The sequence below is a fragment of the Suncus etruscus genome, chromosome 1 (genome assembly GCF_024139225.1).
Source record: "Suncus etruscus isolate mSunEtr1 chromosome 1, mSunEtr1.pri.cur, whole genome shotgun sequence".
Taxonomy (NCBI): Eukaryota; Metazoa; Chordata; class Mammalia; order Eulipotyphla; family Soricidae; genus Suncus; species Suncus etruscus.
Window position 1 is genome coordinate 14,120,414 of NC_064848.1, and position 24,628 is coordinate 14,145,041.

At 46.9% G+C, this 24,628-nt stretch overlaps 1 protein-coding gene across 2 annotated transcripts in view; it reads left to right on the forward strand.

Moving 5' to 3' along the window:
* PRKAG2 (protein kinase AMP-activated non-catalytic subunit gamma 2) overlaps positions 1–24,628 on the forward strand; it is a 136,430-nt gene that overhangs the window by 60,452 nt on the left and 51,350 nt on the right. For both annotated transcript variants that reach the window (XM_049777866.1, XM_049777868.1), the window contains exon 4: positions 11,865–12,079. In XM_049777866.1, the coding sequence (XP_049633823.1) occupies positions 11,865–12,079 (215 nt within the window). The remainder of the gene's footprint in view (positions 1–11,864; positions 12,080–24,628) is intronic.

Below are 24,628 nucleotides of genomic sequence, written 5' to 3' on the forward strand. Positions count from 1 at the left end.
GCCCTTTCCTCTTTGTCTGTCTATTCTGGGGACCCCTTCAATTAGCCAGGAGTTCCTTCCTGTGGCTGCAGCCATATTAGGGGTGCCGTCATCTTACACCCCTAGGAAGATCAGAGATGGTGAGTCCTGGAGAGACCAAGGCCACTTCCTGGCATGTTCCCCAGCAAGGGTGCTAGAAGACTGGGTTTTGACTGTGGAACCAGCCCTAGTTGGGTGAGGACCAATTGGGAAGGTAGGCAAGTCCTCTGTGAGTCTGACAGAAATGGGTGCAAGAGGCTGCTGGTGTGAAACTGACAGTAACTGGGGTGCAGAAAGCTTCTGGTGTGAAGCTGAGATGAACTGGGGTTCAGGCAGCTGCTGACAACACTTTGATCTTTCTTTGCTGCACCCCTGCCCTCCCCCCCAACTGCCCTTGTACTCCCTACAGACCACCTCAAAGGACCCTTTTTTATTTAAACAAATTTATTACATACATGATTGTGTTTGGGTTTCAGTCATGTAAAGAACACCACCCATCACCAGTGCAACATTCCCATCACCAATGTCCCAAATCTCCCTCCTCCCCACCCAACCCCCGCCTGTACTCTAGACAAGCTTTCTATTTCCCTCCTACATTCTCATTATTAGGATAGTTCGAAACTTAGTTATTTCTCTAACTAAACTCATCCCTGTTTGTGGTGAGCTTCATGAGGTGAGCTGGAACTTCCAGCTCTTTTCTCTTTTGTGTCTGAAAATTATTATTGCAAGAATGTCTTTCATTTTTCTTAAAACCCATAGATGAGTGAGACCATTCTGCGTCTCTCTCTCTCTCTCTCTCTCTCTCTCTCTCTCTCTCTCTCACTCTCTCTCTGACTTATTTCACTCAGCATAATAGATTCCATGTACATCCATATGTAGGAAAATTTTATGATTTCATCTCTCCTGACAGCTGCATAATATTCCATTGTGTATATGTACCTCAGTTTCTTTAGCCATTCATCTGTTGAAGGGTATCTTGGCTGTTTCCAGAGTCTTGCTATTGTAAATAGTGCTGCAATGAATATAGGTGTAAGGAAGGGATTTTTGTATTGTATTTTTGTGTTCCTAGGGTATATTCCTAGGAGTGGTGTAGCTGGGTCGTATGGGAGCTCGATTTCCAGTTTTTGGAGGAATCTCCATATTGCTTTCCATAAAGGTTGAACTAGATGGCATTCCCACCAGCAGTGGATAAGAGTTCCTTTCTCTCCACATCCCCGCCAACACTGCTTGTTCTCATTCTTTGTGATGTGTGCCAATCTCTGGGGTGTGAGGTGGTACCTCATAGTTGTTTTGATTTGCATCTCCCTGATGATTAGTGATGTCGAACATTTTTTCATGTGTCTTTTGGCCATTTGTATTTCTTCTTTGTCAAAGTGTCTGTCCATTTCTTCTCCCCATTTTTTGATGGGATTAGATGTTTTTTTTTCTTGTAAATTTCTGTCAGTGCCTTGTATATTTTGGAGATTAGCCTCTTGTCTGATGGGTATTGGTTGAATAGTTTCTCCCACTCAGTGGGGGCTCTTGTATCCTGGGCGCTGTTTCTTTTGAGGTGCAGAAGCTTCTCCGTTTAATATATTCCCATATGTTAATCTCTGCTTTCACTTGCTTGGAGAGTACAGTTTCCTCTTTGAAGATGCCTTTAGTCTCAATGTCCTGGAGTGTTTTACCTACGTGTTGTTCTATATATCTTATGGTTTCGGGTCTGATATCAAGGTCTTTCATCCATTTGGATTTAACCTTCATACATGATGTTAGCTGGGGGTCTAAGTTCAATTATTTGCACGTGGCTAGCCAGTTGTGCCAACACCACTTGTTGAAGAGGCTTTCTTTGCTCCATTTAGGATTTCTTGCTCCTTTATCAAAAATTAGGTGATTGTATGTCTGGGGAACATTCTCTGAGTATTCAAGCCTATTCCATTGATCTGAGGGCCTGTCTTTATTTCAATACCATGCTGTTTTGATAACTATTGCTTTGTAGTACAGTTTAAAGTTGGGGAAAGTAATTCCTCCCATATTCTTTTTTCCCAGTGATTACTTTAGCTATTCTAGGGTGTTTATTGTTCCAAATGAATTTCAAAAGTGCCTGATCCACTTCTTTGAAGAATGTCATGGGTATCTTTAGAGGGATCGCATTAAATCTGTACAATGCTTTGGGGAGTATTGCCATTCTAATGATGTTAATCCTGCCAATCCATGAGCAGGGTATGTGTTTCCGTTTCCACATATCCTCTCTTATTTCTTGGAGCAGAGTTTTATAGTTTTCTTTGTATAGGTCCTTTACATTTTTAGTCAAGTTGATTCCAAGATATTTGAGTTTGTGTGGCACTATTGTGAATGGGGTTGTTTTCTTAATGTCCATTTCTTCCTTATTACTATTGGTGTATAGAAAAGCCATTGATTTTTGTGTGTTAATTTTGTAGCTTGCCACCTTGCTATATGAGTCTATTGTTTCTAGAAGCTTTTTCGTAGAGACTTTAGGGTTTTCTAGGTAGAGTATCATGTCATCTGCAAACAGCGAGAGCTTGACTTCTTCCTTTCCTATCTGGATTCCCTTGATATCTTTTTCTTGCCTAATTGCTATAGCAAGTACTTCCATTGAATATTGAATAGGAGTGGTGAGAGAGGACAGCCTTCTCTTGTGCCAGAATTTAGAGGAAAGGCTTTCAGTTTTTCTCCATTGAGGACAATATTTGCCTCTGGCTTGTGGTAGATGGCCTTAACTATATTGAGAAAAGTTCCTTCCATTCCCATCTTGCTGAGAGTTTTGATCAAGAATGGGTGTTGGACCTTATCAAATGCTTTGTGTCTATTGATATGATCATGTGATTTTTATTTTTCATCTTGTTGATGTTGTGTATTATGTTGATAGATTTATGGATGTTAAACCAGCCTTGCATTCCTGGGATGAAACCTACTTGATTATAGTGGATGATCTTCTTAATGAGGCATTGAATCCTATTTGCCAGTATTTTGTTGAGAATCTTTGCATCTGTATTCATCAGCGATATTGGTCTGTAATTTTCTTTTTTGGTAGCATCTCTGTCTGGTTTAGGTATCAAGGTGATGTTGGCTTCATAAAAGCTATTTGGAAGTGTTCCTGTTTTTTCTATTTCATGAAAGAGTTTTGCCAGGATTGGTAGAAGTTCCTCTTGAAAGGTTTGAAAGAGGGCCCGGAGAGATAGCACTGTGGCGTTTGCCTTGCAAGCAGCCAATCCAGGACCAAAGGTGGTTGGTTCGAATCCCGGTGTCCCATATGGTCCCCCGTGCCTGCCAGGAGCTATTTCTGAGCAGACAGCCAGGAGTAATCCCTGAGCACCGCCAGGTGTGGCCCAAAAACCAAAAAAAAAAAAAAAAAAAAAAGGTTTGAAAGAATTCATTAGTAAATCCATCTGGACCTGGACTTTTGTTTTTGGGCAGACATTTGATTACTGTCTTAATTTCCTCAATAGTGATGGGTGTGTTTAGTTATGCTACATCCTCTTCATTCAACCATGGAAGATTATAAGAGTCCAAAAATTTATCCATTTCTTCCAGGTTTTCATTTTTAGTGGCATAGAGTTTCTCAAAGTAGTTTCTGATTACCCTTTGGATCTCTACCATATCAGTAGTGATCTCTCCTTTTTCATTCCTAATACAAGTTATCAAGTTTATCTCTCTCTCTCTTTCTTTGTTAATTTTGCCAGTGGTCTATCAATCTTGTTTATTTTTTCAAAGAACCAACTTCTGCTTTTGTTGATCTTTTGGATTGTTTTTCGAGTTTCCACTTCATTGATTTCTGCTCTCAGCTTTGTTATTTCCTTCTGTCTCCCTATTTTTGGGTCCTTTTGTTGAGTACTTTCTAATTCTATGAGCTGCATCATTAAGCTATTCAGGTATGCCCCTTCTTCTTTCCTGATGTGTGCTTGCAAAGCTATAAATTTTCCTCTCAGTACCGCTTTTACTGTGTCCCATAGGTTCTGATAGTTTGTGTCTCCATTGTCATTTGTTTCTAGGAAGGTTTTGATTTCCTCTTTGATTTCATCTCGGACCCACTAGTTATTCAGTATTAGGCTGTTTAACTTCCAGGTATTAAAGTTTTTCTTCTATGTCCCTTTGTGGGTCACATATAATTTCAGGGCCTTGTTGTCAGCGAAAGTAGCCTGCAAAATTTCTATCCTCTTGATATTATGGAGGAATGTTTTATGTGCTAACATGTAGTCTATCCTGGAGAATGTCCCATGTACATTAGAGAAGAATGTGTATCCGGGCTTCTGGGGGTGGAGTGTCCTGTATATATCTACTAGGCCTCTTTCTTCCATTTCTCTTTTCAGGTCTAGTATATTCTTGTTGGGTTTCAGTCTGGTTGACATGTCAAGTGTTGACAATGCCGTGTTGAGATCTCCCACAATTATTGTGTTATTGATATTATTTTTCAGATTTGTCAACAATTTTATTAAATATTTTGCTGGCCCCTCATTCGGTACATATATGTTTAGGAGAGTGATTTCTTCCTGCTGTATGTATCCCTTGATTAATACAAAATGTCCATCTTTGTCCCTTACAACTTTCCTAAGTATAAAGTTTGCATCATCTTATATTAGTATGGCCACTCCATCTTTTTTATGGGTGTTGTTTGCTTGGATGATTTTCCTCCAGCCTTTTATTTTGAGTCTATGTTTGTTCTGACTATTCAGGTGCGTTTCTTGTAGGCAGCAGAAGGTTGGATTGAGTTTTTTGATCCATTTAGCCACTCTGTGTCTCTTAACTGGTGCATTTAGTCCATTGACATTGAGAGAAAGAATTGTCCTAGGAGTTAGTGCCATCTTTATATCGAAGTTTGGTGTGTCTGTTGGTCAGTCTTGTCTTAAAGTAGGCCGTTCAGTTTTTCTTTTAAGAATGGTTTTGAGTCTGTAAAGTTTTTGAGCTGTTGTTTGTCTGTGAAACCATGTATTTCTCCTAAAAACCTGAAAGTGAGTTTTGCTGGGTGCAGTATTCTAGGCGAAGCATTTATTTCATTGAGTTTTGTCACTATGTCCCACCACTGCCTTCTTTTTTTTTTTTTTTTTTTTTTTTTTGGTTTTTGGGCCACACCCTGTGATGCTCAGGGGTTACTCCTGGCTATGCGCTCAGAAGTTGCTCCTGGCTTCTTGGGGGACCATATGGGACGCCGGGGGATCGAACCGCGGTCCGTCCTAGGCTAGCGCAGGCAAGGCAGGCACCTTACCTCCAGCGCCACCGCCCGGCCCCTACCACCACTGCCTTCTGCCTTGAGTGTTTCCGGTGACAGGTCTGCAGTAAATCTCAAGGATGTTCCCTTGAATGTAATTTCTCTTTTTGATCTTGCTGCTTTCAGAATTCTTCTCTATCTGTGGGATTTCTCTTTTCGATCTTGCTGCTTTCAGAATTCTTCTCTTTCTGTGGGATTCGTAATTGTGACTAGGATGTGTCTTGTGTTTTTTCTGGGGTCTCTTTTAGTTGGTACTCTTCGGGCATGCAGGATTTGATCACATGTATTCATTAGCTCTGGTAGTTTCTCTTTAATGATGTTCTTGACCGTTGATTCTTCCTGGAGATTTTCTTCCTGGGTCTCTGGGACTCCAATAAGTTTTAAGTTGTTTCTGTTGAGCTTATCATAGACTTCTATTTTCATCTGTTCCCATTCTTGGAGTAATTTTTCCATTGTTTGATCGTTTGCTTTAAGGCTTTTTTCCAATTTCTTCTGCTGTATGGAATTGTTATTCATCTCATCTTCCATCTCATATATCCTCAGCTGCTGTTAACCCATGGGAAAGCTCAACCATGTTTTTCTTCAATACATCTACTGAGTTTTTCAGACCTGTTATTTGACCTGAAATTTCAGTTTGGAGTTTTCTGATTTCTATCTTCATATTCTTTTGATTCTTATTAGTGATCTCTTCTATACTTTCTTTGAGTTCTTTGAACATCTTCTATATTGCGACTCTAAACTCCTTATCTGAGAGACTGACTAGTTAGTTGGTCATGTTTCAAGTCATCAGAGTTGCCATCGTCATTCTCTATGTCTGGCGCTGGCCTGCATTGTTTCCCCATTGTCACACTTGTATTGTGGGCTTTTCTACGTGTTGTGGTTGTATTCATTGGCTAAATGATGTGCACGGCTGGGAAGCAAAGTGAAGCAGCCATGCTCCTCTGACTCTACCCTTTCTGGGCTTGTAAACTCACCTCCAGGGAAGGCTCCAGGGAAGGCGAGCCGTCCGCAGATGAACCATACACAGTATGAAATCAGGCCAAAAATGGAGCACAGCACAGAAGACAGGCAGAAAGGGGTGCTGATATCTGAGTTCCAGCAGAGTTCAGTGGTTTCCCCTTTCTGGGCATGTAAGCTCACCTTCAGGGAAGGCTCCAGGGAAGGCGAGCCGTCCGCAGATTGGCCACACAGAGGATGAAATCAGGCCGAAGATGGAGCACAGCACAGAAGACAGGCAGATAGGGGTGCTGGCATCTGAGTTCCAGCAGAGTTCAGCGGCTTCCCCTTTCTGGGCTTGTAAAGTCAGCCATTTCTTACTCACTCACTCGCTCACTGGGTAGCTTCAGAATGCAGTTTTTGGGGGGTTCGCTTCCCAGGGCTCTGAGAAGAGCTTCTAGGATTCAGAAAAGACAGAGAACACAGGTTAGGGCTCCCTTGAGGTCCTCAGTTTCCTCAGAAGAAGCACAGCAGGGCAGAGACTCTGCAGGTGAAGCAATCAGCACTTCACCTGGCAGTCCCCACAGTCAGCCATTTCTTACTCGGAGCAGGTCTTTCTAAAATGACTCCAGGGGATGCCCCAAAATGAAACATGGGAGTGGCCACATGCTTCTGTGGTCTGGCACTGGGGCAGGGCTGTAGGGGGAGAACAGGTGACCAGCACATTAATTTACAAAACACAAATCATTAGACTGTACCAGCTGTGGGCTTGGCCCAGGGGCACCCTCCCTGGGTGCCAGGGAAATGTCACACTGCCCTCTCTGGCTTCCCAGAGAGCATGTCAGAAACTGGGGAGCAGGGAGAGTCTGCATGGGACTGCTCGATCATGGCCCCATCGTCACTCATAAGGCAGACAGAGATGAGTCTAAGATGGAGAGCAAGTGTCCTCGGACATTCTTGGTTGGAGCAGAGAATTAGACCAAGGTGGGGACCTGAAATTGGGATGTGGAATTCAGAATGACTTTCCTCACTGAAAGACTACCCTCGTGCTGCACAAGTACATGGGAGACTGTGTTGTCAGACGCCTTCCCTGTCCCCACAGGGGGAAAATGGACACAGTGCAGAAGTGTATCTTGTGGCCATCAGAAACCATCCCCACTAAGTGTTCATCCTGAGGAGGCATCTCTGGAGCCAGAGTAGGGAGCTCTAGAAGATTCTCTCACTGTCTTGGGAGCTGCATGCTTCACTACACTGCCTCACCATTGGTATTCTCTTGTTCTTCCCCCAAAAGAGAAGGGCCTGCTGTGGGGATTATATTGTGGGGAAGAAGAATAGCTCCCACATGTGGAGGTCAGCAAATGGGAGAGTTCCTCTTGGGAGCTGCTGGGGTGCGGGTCCTCAGTTATTTCTCCCTTCTCAGACGTGTTGGATGAGATGCACATATGAGTCACCTCCCCATGGACAGATGTGCTTTTAGCTCACCTAGCCCTGCAGTCCCTGAGCCATGTCTCTGTGTCTCCCTTGTGCTGAGTCAGGCAGTATGACCATTGCAGTACTCAGGTGAGATGTGTTAGGACTGTCACAGTACTCAGGTGGAGTGTGTTTGGACTGTTGTAATCCTAATGCAGTGTGTTCAGACCCCTATGGGGGTAACATGGTTTGGCTAGACATCTGGAGGAACCTTCAAGATGCAGGAGCCACCTCTGTGCTCTCAAGATTTCTCTTGTTCTAACCACGTTGTCAGGAACTTCTTAACTGTTTACCCTTGAGAATAAGACAGACATTCCACCCCCAAGGAACCTGTTTGCTTTCCCTTATCACAACCCTGGAGAATGTTTAGGGGTGGTGTTGCTTCTAGGAAAGCAGCATCAGACTATCCTGCCTTGGCCATAGGGAGACAGCCAAGTACTCTGCAAACCACATCAGGAAGGCTCTGCCATGCCAGCTCGGCTGCTGTCTGGCTAGATTCAGACCTCCAGCTTGTGAGAGCAGCAGAACAGGATGCCAGAGGCAAAGAATGACTGTCGATAGATCTTATGGCTGACCAGAAGCAGGACAGTGGCCAGAGAGAGCCATTCCCTGAGTAGTTGCTGCATTTACCAGTCAAGAAACCAGAGAAAAAGGGAGAGCGCATGTCTTTCTGTGTCCTAGAGATTAGCTAGGGCTGGGGCCGGCGAGGTGGCGCTAGAGGTAAGGTGTCTGCCTTGCAAGCGCTAGCCAAGGAAAGGACCACGGTTCAATCCCCCGGCGTCCCATATGGTCCCCCAAGCCAGGGGCAATTTCTGAGCACGTAGCCAGGAGTAACCCCTGAGCATCCAACGGGTGTGGCCCGAAAAACCAAAAAAAAAAAGGAAATTGAAAAAAAAAAAAAAGAGATTAGCTAGGGCTATTGGAACCTTCTGGAGATGCCGTTGGCCTTGCAACCAGGCAGTGTGCATCAGAGTGTGTGTGTGTGTGTGTGTGTGTGTGTATGTGTGTGTGTGGTGCATGCATGCACATAAATGTGTGTGAAAGTGAGCATGCATGATTGTGCTTGTGTGTGAGGTCTTGAGTATGATTTGTGTGCATGTGTATGAACATGTAAGAATGTATGCTTTTTGTATATGAGGGCTTGAGTGTATCTACTTGTATGTGCGTATGTGTGAGGGCTTGAGTTTATGCATATATGAGTGTTAGCGAGTATGTGGGGGGGTGGTGGACACTGCTCGTCCCTTTCCCCTGTGAGACCATAAAAGGTACTGTGATTTCCACATAGCTCTGCCGTTGCTTCACTCCCCTGTCCCCACTGTCTTGCAGATGAAGAAAATGTCAGGATTTGTCACGCACGGGGGCAGTGAGACAGGGCTGTAAGATGAACTTCCCTCTCCAGTCTCTTTTACAGGGACCCTGGGAATGAGCCAGCCCAGACACTGATGCTTAGCAATTACACAAAAGAGTTTGCTCACTATGACGGGCATGGGTGGAGAAAGGAGCAGGAACTGGCAGGTAGAGCCAGGCCTGCCCAGGCTCTGAAAGTGCCCCGGAATGGGAAGGCACAGTGTAGCTGGGCTCAAGAATAGTGGGTTTCTTTTACCAGATATAAAGCTGCCAGTCCTTGGCACACCCCTACCTTCTATGGCACTGAGATCCCACCTTCCCTTGCAGAAGAATATCAGGCTTCAGGCCTTACCTGAAGCTCGCCTGAGGGTGGAAGATTGGCTTGGGAAACAAAATAAACTTTCTAGCCTTGAAAGTGCTCTTGCGGGCCCGGAGAGATAGCACAGCGGCATTTGCCTTGCAAGCAGCCAATCCAGGACCAAAGGTGGTTGGTTCGAATCCCGGTGTCCCATATGGTCCCCTGTGCCTGTCAAGAGCTATTTCTGAGCAGACAGCCAGGAGTAACCCCCGAGCACCGCCGGGTGTGGCCCAAAAATCAAAAAAAAAAAAAAAAAAAGAAAGTGCTCTTGCATTCCAAACAGCAGACCCTAGGAAAGTAGGTGTAGCCCTGTGAAAGCAGGTATACCCCTAGGAATGTAAATATACCCCAGGGAAAGCAGGTGCACCCCTGAAAAGCAGGTGCACCCCAGGAAAGCAGGCACACCCTGGGAAAGGTATACTCCAGGAAAGAAGGTGTACCCTGGAAAAACTCACAGGCCCAGAGAATGTCAGGATTCAGGGAGCACCAGGAGCCTTTAAGTGTCCCCCCTATCCCCACCCCACTTGCTGCTGAAAGGTCAGTGGGAGATGGGATGGGGGTCTGCTGGGTTGATCCCCCCCTGCAGATCTTTGAATCTTAACTTTAAACAAAGCTAGGAGAGGCTCCTAGCCCCCTGCTGTGCCAAGGTGGCCTGGACATGCCCGCTCTGGCTTTGGCTGGTGGCCTCATTCCCCGCCAGCCTGTACACATCCCCGGGCAGCCCTGGAGCCACCACGCTGGAGGCCAGCCTGAAGTAGGGGCGGGACCTGAGGATTTGCTGGCCCAGCCTCACTCTCCTGCAGCTACTGCTCCTGGCCTTAGCAAACTCATGTCCAGCGCGGGGCTCACAGGTCTGGGACTTATTCCTACTTCCCAAGCCCCAAGAGGTCGGCCTGGGATACCAACCAGTACCCTGGGACCAGACTTCCTGACAAGGACGCCCCTCAATCACTGGCTATCGAATCTCCCCCTTACCATGCAAGCATAAGCTGGGTCCACTTTCTTTATTTTTTTGTTTTTTGTTTTTGTTTTTGTTTTGGGGCCACACCCGGCAGTGCTCAGGGGTTACTCCTGGCTGTCTGCTCAGAAATATTTCCTGGCAGGCACAGGGGACCATATGGGACACCGGGATTCGAACCAAACACCTTTTTTGGATTCTGGATCGGCTGCTTGCAAGGCAAACACCGCTGTGCTATCTCTCTGGGTCCACTTTCTGGGCTCCACCGGGGAGTGCAGGTTGAGCATGATCCCAGCTTTCCTGGAGTACTGACATCTGGCACTGGATAGAAGGCCCAGAGCAGCCAAGGCTGTGAGGAAGCAGACAGCAGGCGCTGCTCCAAGGTAGATGGATATCAGGGGCCTAGAATCAGGCTTCTATAGCATGCTAGCTAGGGGTGTCTAAGCATGAAGAGAAGGACACGTGAGGATGAGGAGAAGGCCCCCATGTAGATACTGATAGTAGTAGAGGTGACATGGGTGACCTCATCTTTGCCCTGTCCATGCAGGCACCTGTGAGGGCACCAGAGTTTGCTGTGACTCTGCTGTGTGTCATCTCCTCATTAAATCTAGGAGCTGAACTCCTGGAGGGCCAAGCAAACTAGGATCTGTGCTATTGCACCCTGTCCCAGAGCCTAGAGGCCTCACAGGGTGGCCTGAGCACTCATATTTCACATTTGCACGCACACACACACACACACACACACACACACACACACACACACTGCTCCCTCCAAGCCAGGGTCCCCTGGCTCTGCTAGAGCTGGGGGGGGGGGGGCAAGCAGTACCCGTGATTCATGGGTACAGAGCTACTGTCTCCACCTGTCATCTCTCAGTCTGTTTATGTGTGTCTGTACATATAAATCTGTGTGCCTGTATCTATGTTACTTTGTGTGTGCCTTTGTATCTCTGTATCTCTCGCCTAGTCCATCCATCCAGTTGGGTGGGTCCCCTAGCTACCCTCAATTTGACTAGATGACTACAGACATCCCCTTTGTATTCTTTGGGTGGACTCCCCTGTATACTTTGGGGTCATGACCTATTCCCTTGACCTCAGGTCATGGGGGGGCTGTTCCAACTACCACCTCCTTTTCCTCTCCAAATCTTCATGGGCACCCCTCAGCAGTGGCTCCCATCAAGTTGTGTGTGTGTGTGTGTGTGTGTGTGTGTGTGTGTGTGTGTTTGGTTCCTTCCTATCTGTGCCTCCACAGTCCTTGAATTCCATGTTGCTGAGATGGTAACCAGCATCTGGTTCTTGGGGAACAGGGGAACAGTCATGACTTAGGCACTGTAGAACTCCTTGGTTGGGTCTCCTCAAAGTGAGCACAATCTTCTTGGGTCTTGGGCGCAATGCTGTGAGGAGAGGTGAGGATCAGTGGACCAACCAAATGAATGGAGAGAGGATTTGGGATGCAAGTGGGATTTTTCTGCCAGCTCCTACATGGGGATCCCCACAACCCATGGTATTTCCCGGACCCCAAGGCCATTGAGGAGGGATTGTCCCTGTGTCCATCATGCTCTTCTTCCCCATAGGCCTCTCATCCTCGCCGTCCACGCCCACACCCACACCAGTCACCAAGCAGCTCACCTTTCCCCTGGAGTCCTACAAGCATGAGCCTGAGCGGCTGGAGAACCGCATCTACGCCTCCTGCTCCCCGCCTGACTCAGCGCAGAGGTTCTGCACAGCCTTCCCGAGTCCCTCCAGGTCCCTACCCATGTCCTCGGCACCCCACTCTCCCTTCAGAACTGTAAGTGTGGGCCCCTCCTGAGGTATTTGGGGTTTGCTGAGCCGGCTGGGGTCTTCTGGTTTGTCTGAGCAGCCAGACATCACTGGGACATGAGGGAGTACCACAGACACATGGCATCCTGGAGGGTCCCACCATCCTCTGAGACTTTGTACAACTCCCTCTGGAAAAGCTCAGTCTGGTGGTATCTAAAGAAGGTTCAGACCCACATGAGCCATTCCCAGGATGCTTTTGCCTGAGGACCATGTTCACATCCCAGGAGACTACCCCTGACCTGGAAGTTATTTGTAGGGTAAAGCTGGTTTACTGTGGCATGATGGGGCAGACTCTTGCAGTGCTGTCACTGAACCCCGCACTACTGCTCAGGCTATGGCGCATGCTCACTACCACTAGAGCATATCAGACCCTGGTTCTGTTCCCCCAGGATCAAGTTCCCCATGGAGCCAATAGTTGAAACCAAAATGAGGTCAGGGTCACCCATTCTGAGGGCCAGAGCATTGGCAGCCATGTTCCCTCCAAAAGGGGCCGTGGGTGGCTCTGTCTGTACATGGATTCTCCTCTTCCTGCAGGGACCACATAACTAGTGCAGGGCCCCCAGTTCCACCCCTGCTTATTGTTCAGGTAGGGGCAGGGCTGTCTCTGGGGGGAGACAATTCCTTGCCCTATCATTGTGTTTTGTGGGCATAGAGGGGTTTTTCTGGCACCATTGTTCTTGTTTCATGATTCATTTACTGAAAGTTAGTGACCAATTAAAGAAATCTTTAATTTCTTATATATATATATTTGGTTTTTTTGGGGGGGTCACACCCGGCTACACTCAGGAGTTACTCCTGGCTCTATGCTCAGAAATTGCTCCTGACAGGCTTGGGGGATCATATGGGATGCCGGGATTCGAACCACCATCCTTCTACATGCAAGGCAAATGCATTACTTCCATGCTATCTCTCCAGCCCCTAATTTCTTATTTTATTTCGTTCATTCTTGGGTTTGGGGCCATATTCTGTGGTGCTCAGGGGATACAACCAGTACAGAAGTATAACCCCCACTAGTGCTTGGGAGACCATGAAGTGATGGAAATAAGACGAGAGGTTTCCACTTGTTAAGCACAAACCTAGCTTGAAGAGCAATTAGGGGTTGCCTGGAACTTGGGCCCATCTGGCCATGGAACAGGTTGGGCTAAGGCAGTTGGGTAGTGTGAACAGTGAGGAAAGACTACAGCATTGGTAGCAGGAGAGGGGACAGTCTGTATGTCTGTCAGATGAAATAGGTGAACCCGGCTCATCTGTGTTGAGTAACTGTAGAGTTCAAAGAAAGGGAGAGGTTAAGGAGAACCTTCTAGAAAAAGAAATTGACCATGACTTGGCAAGCAGATGAGAGTGACATGGTGTAGGGAGGCAGAGTGGGACTGGTGCTGAGCTTTCAGAGGCTGTGCAGTCTTCAGTGGGCACTGCCCAGGGCACAGCCACCTGCAACTGCAGGCCATGGGGGGGCATTCCCCATGATCTCAAGAAAAGCTCATTTCCTGTCTAGCTAATTCCGTTTTTTTGTTTTGTTTTGTTTTTTGTTTTTTTGTTTTTGGGCCACACCCGGCGGTGCTCAGAGGTTACGCCTGGCTGTCTGCTCAGAAATAGCTCCTGGCAGGCACAGGGGACCATATGGGACACCGGGATTCGAACCAACCACCTTTGGTTCTGGATCGGCTGCTTGCAAGGCAAATGCCGCTGTGCTATCTCTCCGGGCCCTAATTCCGGTTTTTAAGTTCAGGCCAAGGGTCAAAATGGTCTATAGCACTCAGATCTGCAACCCAAATAAGGAGTCAGAAAGTCTATACCCATCCAGCTCTGCAGCCTGGCTTAGAGGTCAGGATGGTCTGTCTACACCTACCCAACTCTGCATATCCCAGGTCAGGGATCAGGATGGTCTATACTCACCCATCTCTGCCGCCAGGGTCAAGGGTCAGAATGGTCTCTACCCACTCAGCTCTGCAGCCAGGGTCAAGGGTAGTCTATACCCATCCAACTATGCAGTCCTGGTCAGGGGTCAAGATAGTCTACACCCACCCAACTGCAGTCAGGGTCAGGGAACAGAATGGTCAACACTCAACCAAGTCTGCAGCAAGGGTCCGGAGTCAGATGGTCTACACCCACCCAGCTCTGCAGCCAGGGTCAAGGGTCAGGATGGTCTATACATACCCAGGTCTGGTGATGTTTCTTTTACAAGCTACATACCCAGTGGATGCCAGGCTATAAGGGTCCAGCAGTGGAGTAAGGTTCCCTTGCAAGGGAGGACAGAGTGAGTACATTATGCCAGTCCCCATATATACCACAGGAGACCTCCAAGGTCCTGAAGCCATGAGACCAGAGACAGGAAGTGGGAATAATGCAAGGTCTGGCAGGGGCCTACAGGTTCTGTGGGGGCTGGGTGTCCATGTAGAAAGAGGGAGATGCTCTGGAGATATGGGGAATGGATTCAGTGCCCCTGAGTTGTACACTGACAAATGGTGGAAAAAGGTAAACTTGATGTGGCTATTTCACAGTTTTTTAAAGGTCGAATAAAGGCTACAGCATTTAGAGTTTGAGGTTCAGAAAATCAGAATGATCACCTAGGGCTCCCAGCAGAGCAGAACACCTCAATCTCTGTGTAATGAAAAATATCTCAGTCCATCGGAGTATCACAACAGACTAGAATATTCCAGGGTCAGAGGAGAGGGTAGGGCCTTGCCTTGTATGCAGCCCACTCGGGTTCAATCTTCAGCCCATCATATGGTCTCCAGCACAATCATTCCAAAGCAGAGCCAGGAGGAGGGTCTGAGTACTGCTGAGTGTGGCCCCCAAACAAAACAAAACAAAACAAAACAAACAGCCAGCCAGAATATTCTAGCAGATCTGATATTGGATTATCCCTGAAGATCAGAATATCTCAGTGTGCTGGATTATCCCCACATATCAAATACATGCTCTGGAATTAGTATTTCAGTCCAACTCCGACTCTAACCCTTCTCACCCAGGACCATTTCAGGCACCAACGATTCATTACTTAGAAAGTGCTTTATGAGTCTTTGGTTGACACTGAATGCCTTTCAGTGAGGCCTGCGTTCCTTAAGTACATGCAGGTTTCATGAAATCGGTTGCTACCTGATCTCCATTGGGACTGTATGACTCGGATCCAATCGGCCTGTAGATACAGAGATAACTACCTGCACACCTACCTTCTGCAGACACCCCTGTGGGGTGATCTTATGAGGCTTGTTCCCTGGAGTTTATTTTTTATTCTAAAACTGAGAGAAGATGAGGCTCCTTTGTCCTTCATGGACAGCACAATTTGATGGTTTATTCAGTGAACACCTATGGGGCAGGAATGGACCAAGGGTGTCAGCGTGGGGCACAAGTCTGTCTCTTTATGGGATGCAAACAGGAAATCACCTCCGTGGGATTCATAGAACCTGTTGATGGCTCTGGAGAAGATGCTTAGTTCATTCCTGTGGGGGAAGGGGGTGGACAGGGTAGAGGATATAGAGCCCAGTGTGGTTTGCATTTTAGGGGGACCCTCTGGTGGTGTGAGGGGACAGTAATGTGGTCCTAGGACTCACACAGTGGCAGCTGAAGGTGGGATAATGTAAATCAGGGGAAAGAACCTGTAAGTGGTGAGATAGGAAGTAAGTGAGTGGGGAATGGGTTGGTTGTATGGAAAGAGAAGAAACCCATTAGTCTCTAGTCTGGGGCCTGAAGAAATGGTGGGGGCAGAGTGCCCAGCCTGGGTGCTTCAAACATCAGGATACTTTACCCTTTCCTGGGTTAGCTCCACAATGACCTCCCTCTAGGCATACACTTCTGGGCACACGGCCCTCTCTTAAAAACACAGCCCTCCTACTTCAGAACTCATATTTATAGACTATACTCAATCCTAGTGATTTCTAGTCACCAAATGCAGTCACAATGGGGTGAGAGTTTTGATATTTGAGTGGCTGGGGGGCTTCCAAACAATGATCAGGAAATTACCACTCTCAGAGATTATTTTCCTGGTTTGGGGGCTATACTCAGTCTGGCTCAGGGCTGACTCCTGGCTTTGTGCTCTGGGCTATCAGGGATTAAAACCAAGTTAACCATGTGTAAGACTTGCCTTCCCCTGTGCTTCCTTGTCACCCAGCCCCTCTCCTCGTGACTCAGCCATCCAAACCAGCAATTCTGTGCTGGGGTCTAGGATTTGATGCAGTTCAGTCCTGCATGGTTGGGAACCATGAGCCTATGGTAATTGGGGACCCCCAAGGCTATACCTTGTGGTGCAGGGTTCAAGCACAGACATGACATGAGTCCTCCCCCCTTGAAGTTTCTTTCCATGTTACTCTTGAAAGAAAGATAGAGGGGCCAGAAAACAGTACAGCAGGTATGATGCATGCAGCTGACCCAAGTTTGATTCACAGCATGCTAATAGCACCCCCATGCCCGTTAGGAGTGATCCCTGAGTGCAGAGCCAATAGTAATGCCTTAGCATCACCAGGTATAATCCCAAAACAAACAAACAAACACAAGATAGTAAAGCTCGCAAAGACTTGTTCTTAGGCCACCTGACCTACAGGAGTGGCAAAGATGCTGTCTACACAACTTTGTTATTACATCTCCAGGTTTAAGCATCAAGTTACAGCCTAATGCAGTATTGATGCGCAGAAGCACTGCCTAGGAAGAATAAGCACCAGCCTCCAGTCTGCTTCTCACAGAGATGGGCTGATTTTCAAATACCTGGAGTCAATTCTCTGGTCTGGAGGGCACTTAGAGGGCTAAGAGGGTTTCTGTAGTGTGGACAAAGGTGTTGGGCCCATATGGGTGGGCAGAGCTCATCTATAGTGGTCAGATGTGTCACCAGTCAGGCTCTGGACAGGCAGAAGGCAGAGCCCAGATAAGAGGCTCATGGAGCTGGGGGCTGGGCAGACTGGCTCTTGGCAGTGGCCTGAGTATTTGGGATTATTGATTCTTGGCCTATGGTAGCTAAATTCCAAGAAAAGGTGTTGAATCTTGGCGTATATGTATACTTACATGCACATATATGCATATCATATCTGTGTAATAGTGGGGTCTCACAAATGCAAGGTATATGCTCTAACAACAAGCTCTATGTGCAGCCCAGCATTCATTGCTCCAGCAGTTATCTCTCCTGCATTCATTATACACTGACTGTGTGCTTTTCCAGGGAACTGAGAAGCTGTAAGAAAGCCTTTGTATCTGGCCTTTCCTCAACATCACTTCTCTTGTTTGTTTATTTGTTTGTTTGCCATCCTGCCATTCACACCAACACTCTGCTCTCCTGTCTGGTTAACCAAGCTGGTGGCCTTGCCAAAGCAGCTGTGTGAACCTCTTCCCCAACCAGGCATGAGATGGGTAGAAGGGAAAGAACAGTTGTCCCATGTTAAAGAGACCTGGCAAGAGCTGGCTGAGTACTGGGGGATAGGACTGGTCCTTTAGGGTCCAGATGGAGGAATTGTTTCTGTTTTTGTTTGAGGGATTGAAATGGTGTGGCCATGAGGCAAATAGCCTCTCTGCTGTCCTATTTCTCTGGCCCTGAAAGGGTATAGAGGAATTTAAGTTGCAGAGCCCTCAAGTTGCTTCTGCCCCCTTATCCAGGAAAGGCTCCTCCAGAGCCAACACTACTAAGTAGTGCACTCCTCACTTTCACGCCCAGTTCCCCATGAGGAGAAAATGGGCTTGGGAATATGGTGACTCCTGTGTGTGCCACTGATGGCTCACACTTGGCTGTGCCCGAATGAACATGCATTGAGAGCCAAGGTCAACATATTTAATCACAGAGGTGGGTGGGGATAGGGCTCACTGGGGCCAGTGAGTCGTGGGTGGTAGGCAGTGGGCAGTAGGTTGAAGGCAGTGAACTGTGGGAAGTGGTTGATGACTGGTCAGTAGTGAGCAGTGAGTGGTGGGCAACTAGGCATCAGGGTGACAGGAGCAGAAGCAGGAAAGGGGCTTCTCTGACCTTTTCATGGGGTACAGGGGGAGTGAAACTCATGCAGATTCTGACCTGCGTGTCCTGTGTCCCCCATCTAAGCAGAGTCAGCAGCTTTTCCTGGAGCTCTGATGTGAAGCTACCCACTGAGACACAGAGCAGAACTGGGACCTCCATCTTCCCTCTTTCCCCTCTTCGGGCCCCAATATGCATTTAGATGAAAATTCCTGGAGTATGTCAACTTCCTGGTACTTGGAAAAGTACTAACTTCAGTTGTGGGAGTCCCCCAGGTCCCCAATGAGTCAAACTCTGTCCAAGATAGTGTTGGGAATTATCGGGCTGGTGGAGTTTTAAGAGGTCCCTTTGGCATCTATAAAGAGAGCACACGTTGATGAATAGGTGAGTCCTCAGAGGGCTGACTTCAGTGAGGGGAGCACCTGTTCTTTCTTTATTGGGAGGCTGCATGCAGAGCCATAGGCATTGTGGTCTAGGCCCCCAGAATGGCATCTGTCCTGAAGAAAAGTTGGTTTAGTCACAAGACGGGTTTCCCTGAGTGCAGGGCAATTAAAGATGACCATCACCTTTGCATAGCACACTGGGCATGCCTCACCCAGAGTCCATGAAAAGCCCACATTTTGACTTATTCTTCCAGCATTTGAAAAGACCATTCCATTATCCATTAACCTGCTTTAATGTGATGAGGTAATTGCACTTAATTTTTTAAATTAGATCCATCTGGAGAAGAATTTGAAGAATTAGTTCAAATTACTTGGATTAGTTCTGTTAAAAATAGCATTCCTGGGGCTTGAGATATAGTCCAACAGGTAGGGCACTTGCCTTGCATGTGGCTGATCTGGGTTTCATTCCCAGCACCACAAATGTTCCCTCAAATACTCCCAGAAGTGATTCCTGAGCACTGCTAGGACTGATCCCTGGGCACAAAGCCAGAAGTGATCCCTGAGCACTGCCACGTGTGATCCCTGAATATTTCCATGTCCATAGAGCAGGAGTGATCCCTGAGCACCACCAGGAATGATTGGAGTACTACCGGGTATGGCCCAAGAGGAAAACATCCTAGTGCTCTGCATTCCAATGCTTCCATACTCAGTGCTTCCAAACCATGTACTTGGAAAAGGGGACCCTGGTTTCATCCACTGTAAAATAAGACCCCATGGTTTGTGAGATCACCCGAGGCACAGCGTAATCTGAAGAAGCAGGGTACTGACGAAAGATTCACAAACCAAGCCAGTTCTGAGAGAGTAATTGGAGTCTGCTTTTTTCCGCTCTTTCTTTATTAAACCAATTCTCATCACCAGAAGTGGGAAGGTCAAGAGTAATCCAGGTAGGCTTTTACAAATTGAAAGAGAGATTTATGGGAAAGAGAAAGATGAGGGAACACCTTTGTTTTGGGTTAATAGCTGGGTGTCATCTTACAATCCATAGCACTGATGTCCCCCAAGGAAAATCAGGTTGTTGTTATAACAAATAAAACCAGTTAAGAAGGTGAATAGTGCATTCTGTGCCTTTTACCCAGTTATCACTAGGAGTGGCCCTGAGTACTGTTTGAAAAGCAAAAGGGAAAATTAAGGGGCTGGAGAGATATTACAGCGGCATTTGCCTTGCAAGTAGCCGACCCAGGACCTAAACTGGTTGATTCGAATCCCGGTGTCCCATATGGTCCCCTGAGCCTGCCAGGAGCTATTTCTGAACAGATAGCCAGGAGTAACCCCTGAGCGCTGCTGGGTGTGGCTCCAAAACAAACAAACAAACAAAAAATTAATGGTCTGATCTTTGGGACTTTAGAGCCAGTGTTGTGACATGATATATGTCTGCTTTGGGCACTGACTTTGCTCCTATGCCAGTTTAAGGTGAGACCAGGCAGCAGGAGATGCTGAAGAGCAGGGCTGGGTAGCCAGGGCAAGCACAAAGTATAAATTATTTTGTGAATCCAAAGTAAGTTAGAGTGAAGAGGCAGCTTGTTACTAACTCTGGGGCACCACCCTCACAGAACCCAGGGACACCTCCTAGTCATTCCTGGCCCCAGAGAGACCTCCTAATCCCAAATGGCCAAGTGGGGGCAATGCTAGTGTTACTTTGACCCGGCAATGTTGAGACCCGCAGGGCCATACTCGATGGGCCAACACTCCGGCATGGCTCTCCTCAGATTAACAGCCCAATCCTAGGAGATGTGGTTGAAGACTTAGAGGTGTCGCTGGAGTGCAGCTTGCAGCTGGTGGACTTTCTCACCGCCATCTTGTGAACTCTCAGTGGCCCAGGGCTCCTGACTGGATGAGAACCCCAGGGGTTTCCAAGGACACCAAGAGATCTCTCAGGTTTGTGAATCATGTGGACAAAGTGAGGTTTGTCCACTGCAGCCACTCCCAACATAGGAGGCCGGTGGACAGTTTAGCTTGATAAGGGCATTAAGGTTCTGACATCCTCCTGGCCACTTCCTTGTGAAAATGCCCGAGGTCTTCAGTTTGGTGTCTCTCCAAGCTGCAGGCAGGAGGTTTCATTGTCCTGTCCTTCTTAATGGAGCAGAGTAGATGTCAGGTCTGCAGCCCCCACTGAACTGATAGAAGGTATCTAAGGTAGGAGGTGGGATGAGGGCAGCGGGGAGGAGCCAAATTCTGTGGGACCAGCCTGGGGCAGATTCAGCTTCCCCTGAGTGACTAGATATGTGGCCTTAATTTTAGCTGAGGAATATTGATCACCAACTCTCAGAAACCAGGTGAGTGGTATTCTCCCAACAGGGACTCTGGGCTTGAGAGAGCCTCACATGAATGAGGTATAGGCCACGGGGTCCAGTTCCTTCAGTTTTTTTCAAATGCTCTGGCAAGTGATGTTGCCTATTCCTTCCACACCGGTGATGCCAGAACTATCCTGATAGATTGGGGAAACTAAGACATGCAGTTTCCCAGAGGCAAGATAGTCGCAAGACACTGGTCTGTGCCCAGTAAAAGCCTTTTTCATTTCCCTGATCTCTTGCAGACATCTTGAAATCCTTTTCTTCCATAAGGGACCCCTGTTCCTTCTGCTTGAACTGGTTACTAAGCAGCTAGTATGGATGTTTAATATTGCTCAGGGAGAAAGCCCAGTCCACTGCCTTAGAACCACACCCCTTAGCTGTGATCCTGACCCACAGAAAGTTCTAGAACAAGAGCCACAGCTGACCAATAGTTACCATAGGTTTCTATTTACCTAATGCAGCTTCAGACCAGGCACTTCTGGGGTACATGTCTGGGGAGCCAGGCAGCCTCTATGAAGGAATGGGAGCTATCATGGACAGCAGTGACCTGGGCTCCCCCTCACATGGCCATGGACAGAGAAACCTGTGGTGAAGTTTTCTGGAACTTGCCTCAGGAAGTAGAACAGCCAAAAAAATAACCCGGGGCCAGAGAGATAGCATGGAGGTAGGGCATTTGCCTTGCATGCAGAAGGACAGTGGTTTGAATCCTGGCATTTCATATGGTCCCCCGAGCCTGCCAGGAGCAATTTCTGAGTGTAGAGCCAGGAGTAACACCCTGAGCGATGCTGGGTGTGACCCAAAAACAAAACAAAACAAAATAAAAATAACCCAACCTAGCTGCCTCATTCTGGGGGACAGTAGTCTGTGTCCCCTTCTACAGGGTAAATTTGGGGCTGCTCTCACCAACAGCAGCACACCCAGTGCTCTCCATTGTGTCACGATACTGGCCTGTGCCCAACGACCCTGAGGAAGGGTCCAGATGGCCACTGAGTGGGGTGCCAGCCCCCAGAAAAGACAAACCTCACAGGAGACTTGCATTGTGTCAGATTCAAGTCAAGACTTGGGGGGCATTTCCACTTGGCATCTTGGGAATGTCGTCATGAGAGAGGATTTCATTCCATTCATTTTACCCCCTCCAAAAAAAAAAAAAAAGCACATAGCCACATTGCTGGGGAGGGATGGGTGTGTGGTTTGTGTACAACCCTCTTGGGTGTGAAGAATGGCATTACCATTGCATCAGGCTTTGAATACTGACATTGTCACAAGGAACAACTGCCCCATGTGAGCCTCACATTTTCAGAGGTAAACAGAAATGATCTTTGATAGATTTATGATAAAGTACAAGGTCATTTCCCAACAGGCATTAAAGAGACACTCTGCTCAAGCCTAAGTAGGTGCATCTGGGGGCAAGGACATTCCAGAAGGGATGATAGGACTGGCTCGCTGAGAGCTTATGGTGCACATGAAACACATGTGTTGTTAACAGGGAGGAAAGACCATCATCCCTGTAGAGCTGTAGCCTGAGCTGGTGCACTGTTTCTTATGATTGCTTTATTTGGCTCAAAACAGTTTAAGAAAGCCTCAATGCAGGGTCTGGAGTGATAGCATAGTAGATCATTTGCCTTACATGCTGCCGACCTGGAACAGACCCAGATTTGATCCCCAATATCCCATATGGTCCCCCGTGCCTGCCAGAGGCAATTTTTGAGCATAGAGTCAGGAGTAACTCCTGAGCGCTGCCGGGTGTGACCTAAAAATAAAAAAGTTTCATTTGGAAACACTTTGGTTTAATATATATAAATGATGCTAATAGTTATAACATAAAATGACTTTAAAATTGTTTTAATTTTGTTTTTGTTTTAGGGCCACACCTGACAGTTCTCAGGGGTTACTCCTGCCTCTTCACTCAGGAATCACTCCTGGAAGTTGTCAGGGTGGGTGGGAAGGAGCCATATGGGATGCTGGGGATCGAATGGGTCAGTCATGAGCAAGGCAATTTATGAGCAAGTACAGCCCTACTATTGCCCCAGCCTGGGCTTAAACTTGTTTCTAAAAAAATTTTGAGCCACACCTAGCAGTGCTTGGGGTCACTCCTGGGTCCATGCTAAGGGGACCATGTCATGCCAGGGATGGCACTCAGAGCCTCCTACATGAAACACACATGCTCAGTCCTTTGAACTCACTCTCTGGCCCTAGAACAAGTAAAATGTATATCCTCTATAAATTAAATTCTATATACCCCTTTAAACAAAATTCAGTCACTTTCTAAGAACAAAAATGACAGATTTCTATTATAAATATTTTGTGTATATTTACAAATATGATATAAGTAACAATATAAGTAATCTATATATTAAATACTTGTATACATGTAAGTATAGGAAATAATCGGATGGAGTTTATCTTGAGGGGTAAGTTCTCCTAAATATAAAGCACATGAGATTAAGAATTTCCAAGTTTGGTGCTGGAGAGATATTCCTGCAGAGAAGGCTCTTGCCTTGCATAGGGCCAACTTATATCTGGTTCTCAGCATCAAATAGGAATCCTCCAAGCACTACAAGGAGTGCTCATTGAGCACAGAGCCAGAAGTAAACTCTGAACACTGCCGGGTGTGGCCCAAAAACAAACAAAATAATTATTTCCAAATCTCCTCTCCTGGCCCATTGAATGCCATTTGCTAAGTACAGTGAGGACCGTGGGATTTGAGGTTGCACAGTTTGGATGGTGATGGGTGGGTTTATGTAAACCGGACTTGTTCTCTGTATCATCAGGAACACACTCACAGTTGTTACTGAAGTGATTCCAGCTAAGAGCTCAGCACTAAGATAGCATAAATACCTTAAAAACTATGCTGAGGGGTTGGAGAGCAACTCAAGAAACAGACCATATGACAAGAAGTGTGGCACCCATACAAATAAATATTAAAATGCCAGGACTGAAGAGATAGCATAGCGGTGGGGGGTTTGCCTTACACGCAACCAATTCAGGACTGATGCACAATGGCAGTTCGAATCCTGGCATCCCATATGGTCCCTAGGTGCCTGCCAGGAACCATTTCTGAGCACAGAGCCTGGAGTAATGCTGAGTGCTGCTGGGTGTGGCCCAAAAAATTTTAAATGTCTATGCTGAAAACAATTTAGAAAAAAAAAAAACTCCCATAAAAATACCAAAACTTGGGCCCGGAGAGATAGCACAGCGGTGTTTGCCTTGCAAGCAGCCGATCCAGGACCAAAGGTGGTTGGTTCAAATCCCGGTGTCCCATATGGTCCCCCGTGCCTGCCAGGAGCTATTTCTGAGCAGACAGCCAGGAGTAACCCCTGAGCACTGCCGGGTGTGGCCCAAAAACCAAAAAAAAAAAAAAAAAAATACCAAAACTTTTGTTTCAACCCACTAAATTCCTGGTTACCCTTTGACAATGAAAAGGTGGTGCATGCTCTTGGATGAGATAAAGAAAACAAGGTTTCAAAAAGATCATACACTTTCAGACCAGCCATTCTGGGCTCTGCTGTCATTCTGGGCTCTGCTGTTGTGATGGATTTTCTCTCTGGAGAAGGAAAGGAATGTTATGTGCAGGCAAGCAGCCGGAGCCTCCATTAGCTCAACTTCCTGGTCTCTGCTATGTCATTCAGACTCTAATGTGTTGCTCCTTCCTTTTGTGCTCTTAAATCCTTGAGCCCCAAGGGGACTTGTATGCATCTATTTCCACCAGGGTGGAAAGCACAACTGAGAAATTTAATAATATTTGCTTATCTAACATGATGGGACAGTAAAATAAAAATCCACAAGTTGGGTCTGGAGCAAAAATAAAAACAAAAACAAAAGAAAACAAAACATGAGTTGTGAGCTCACCCCCACAT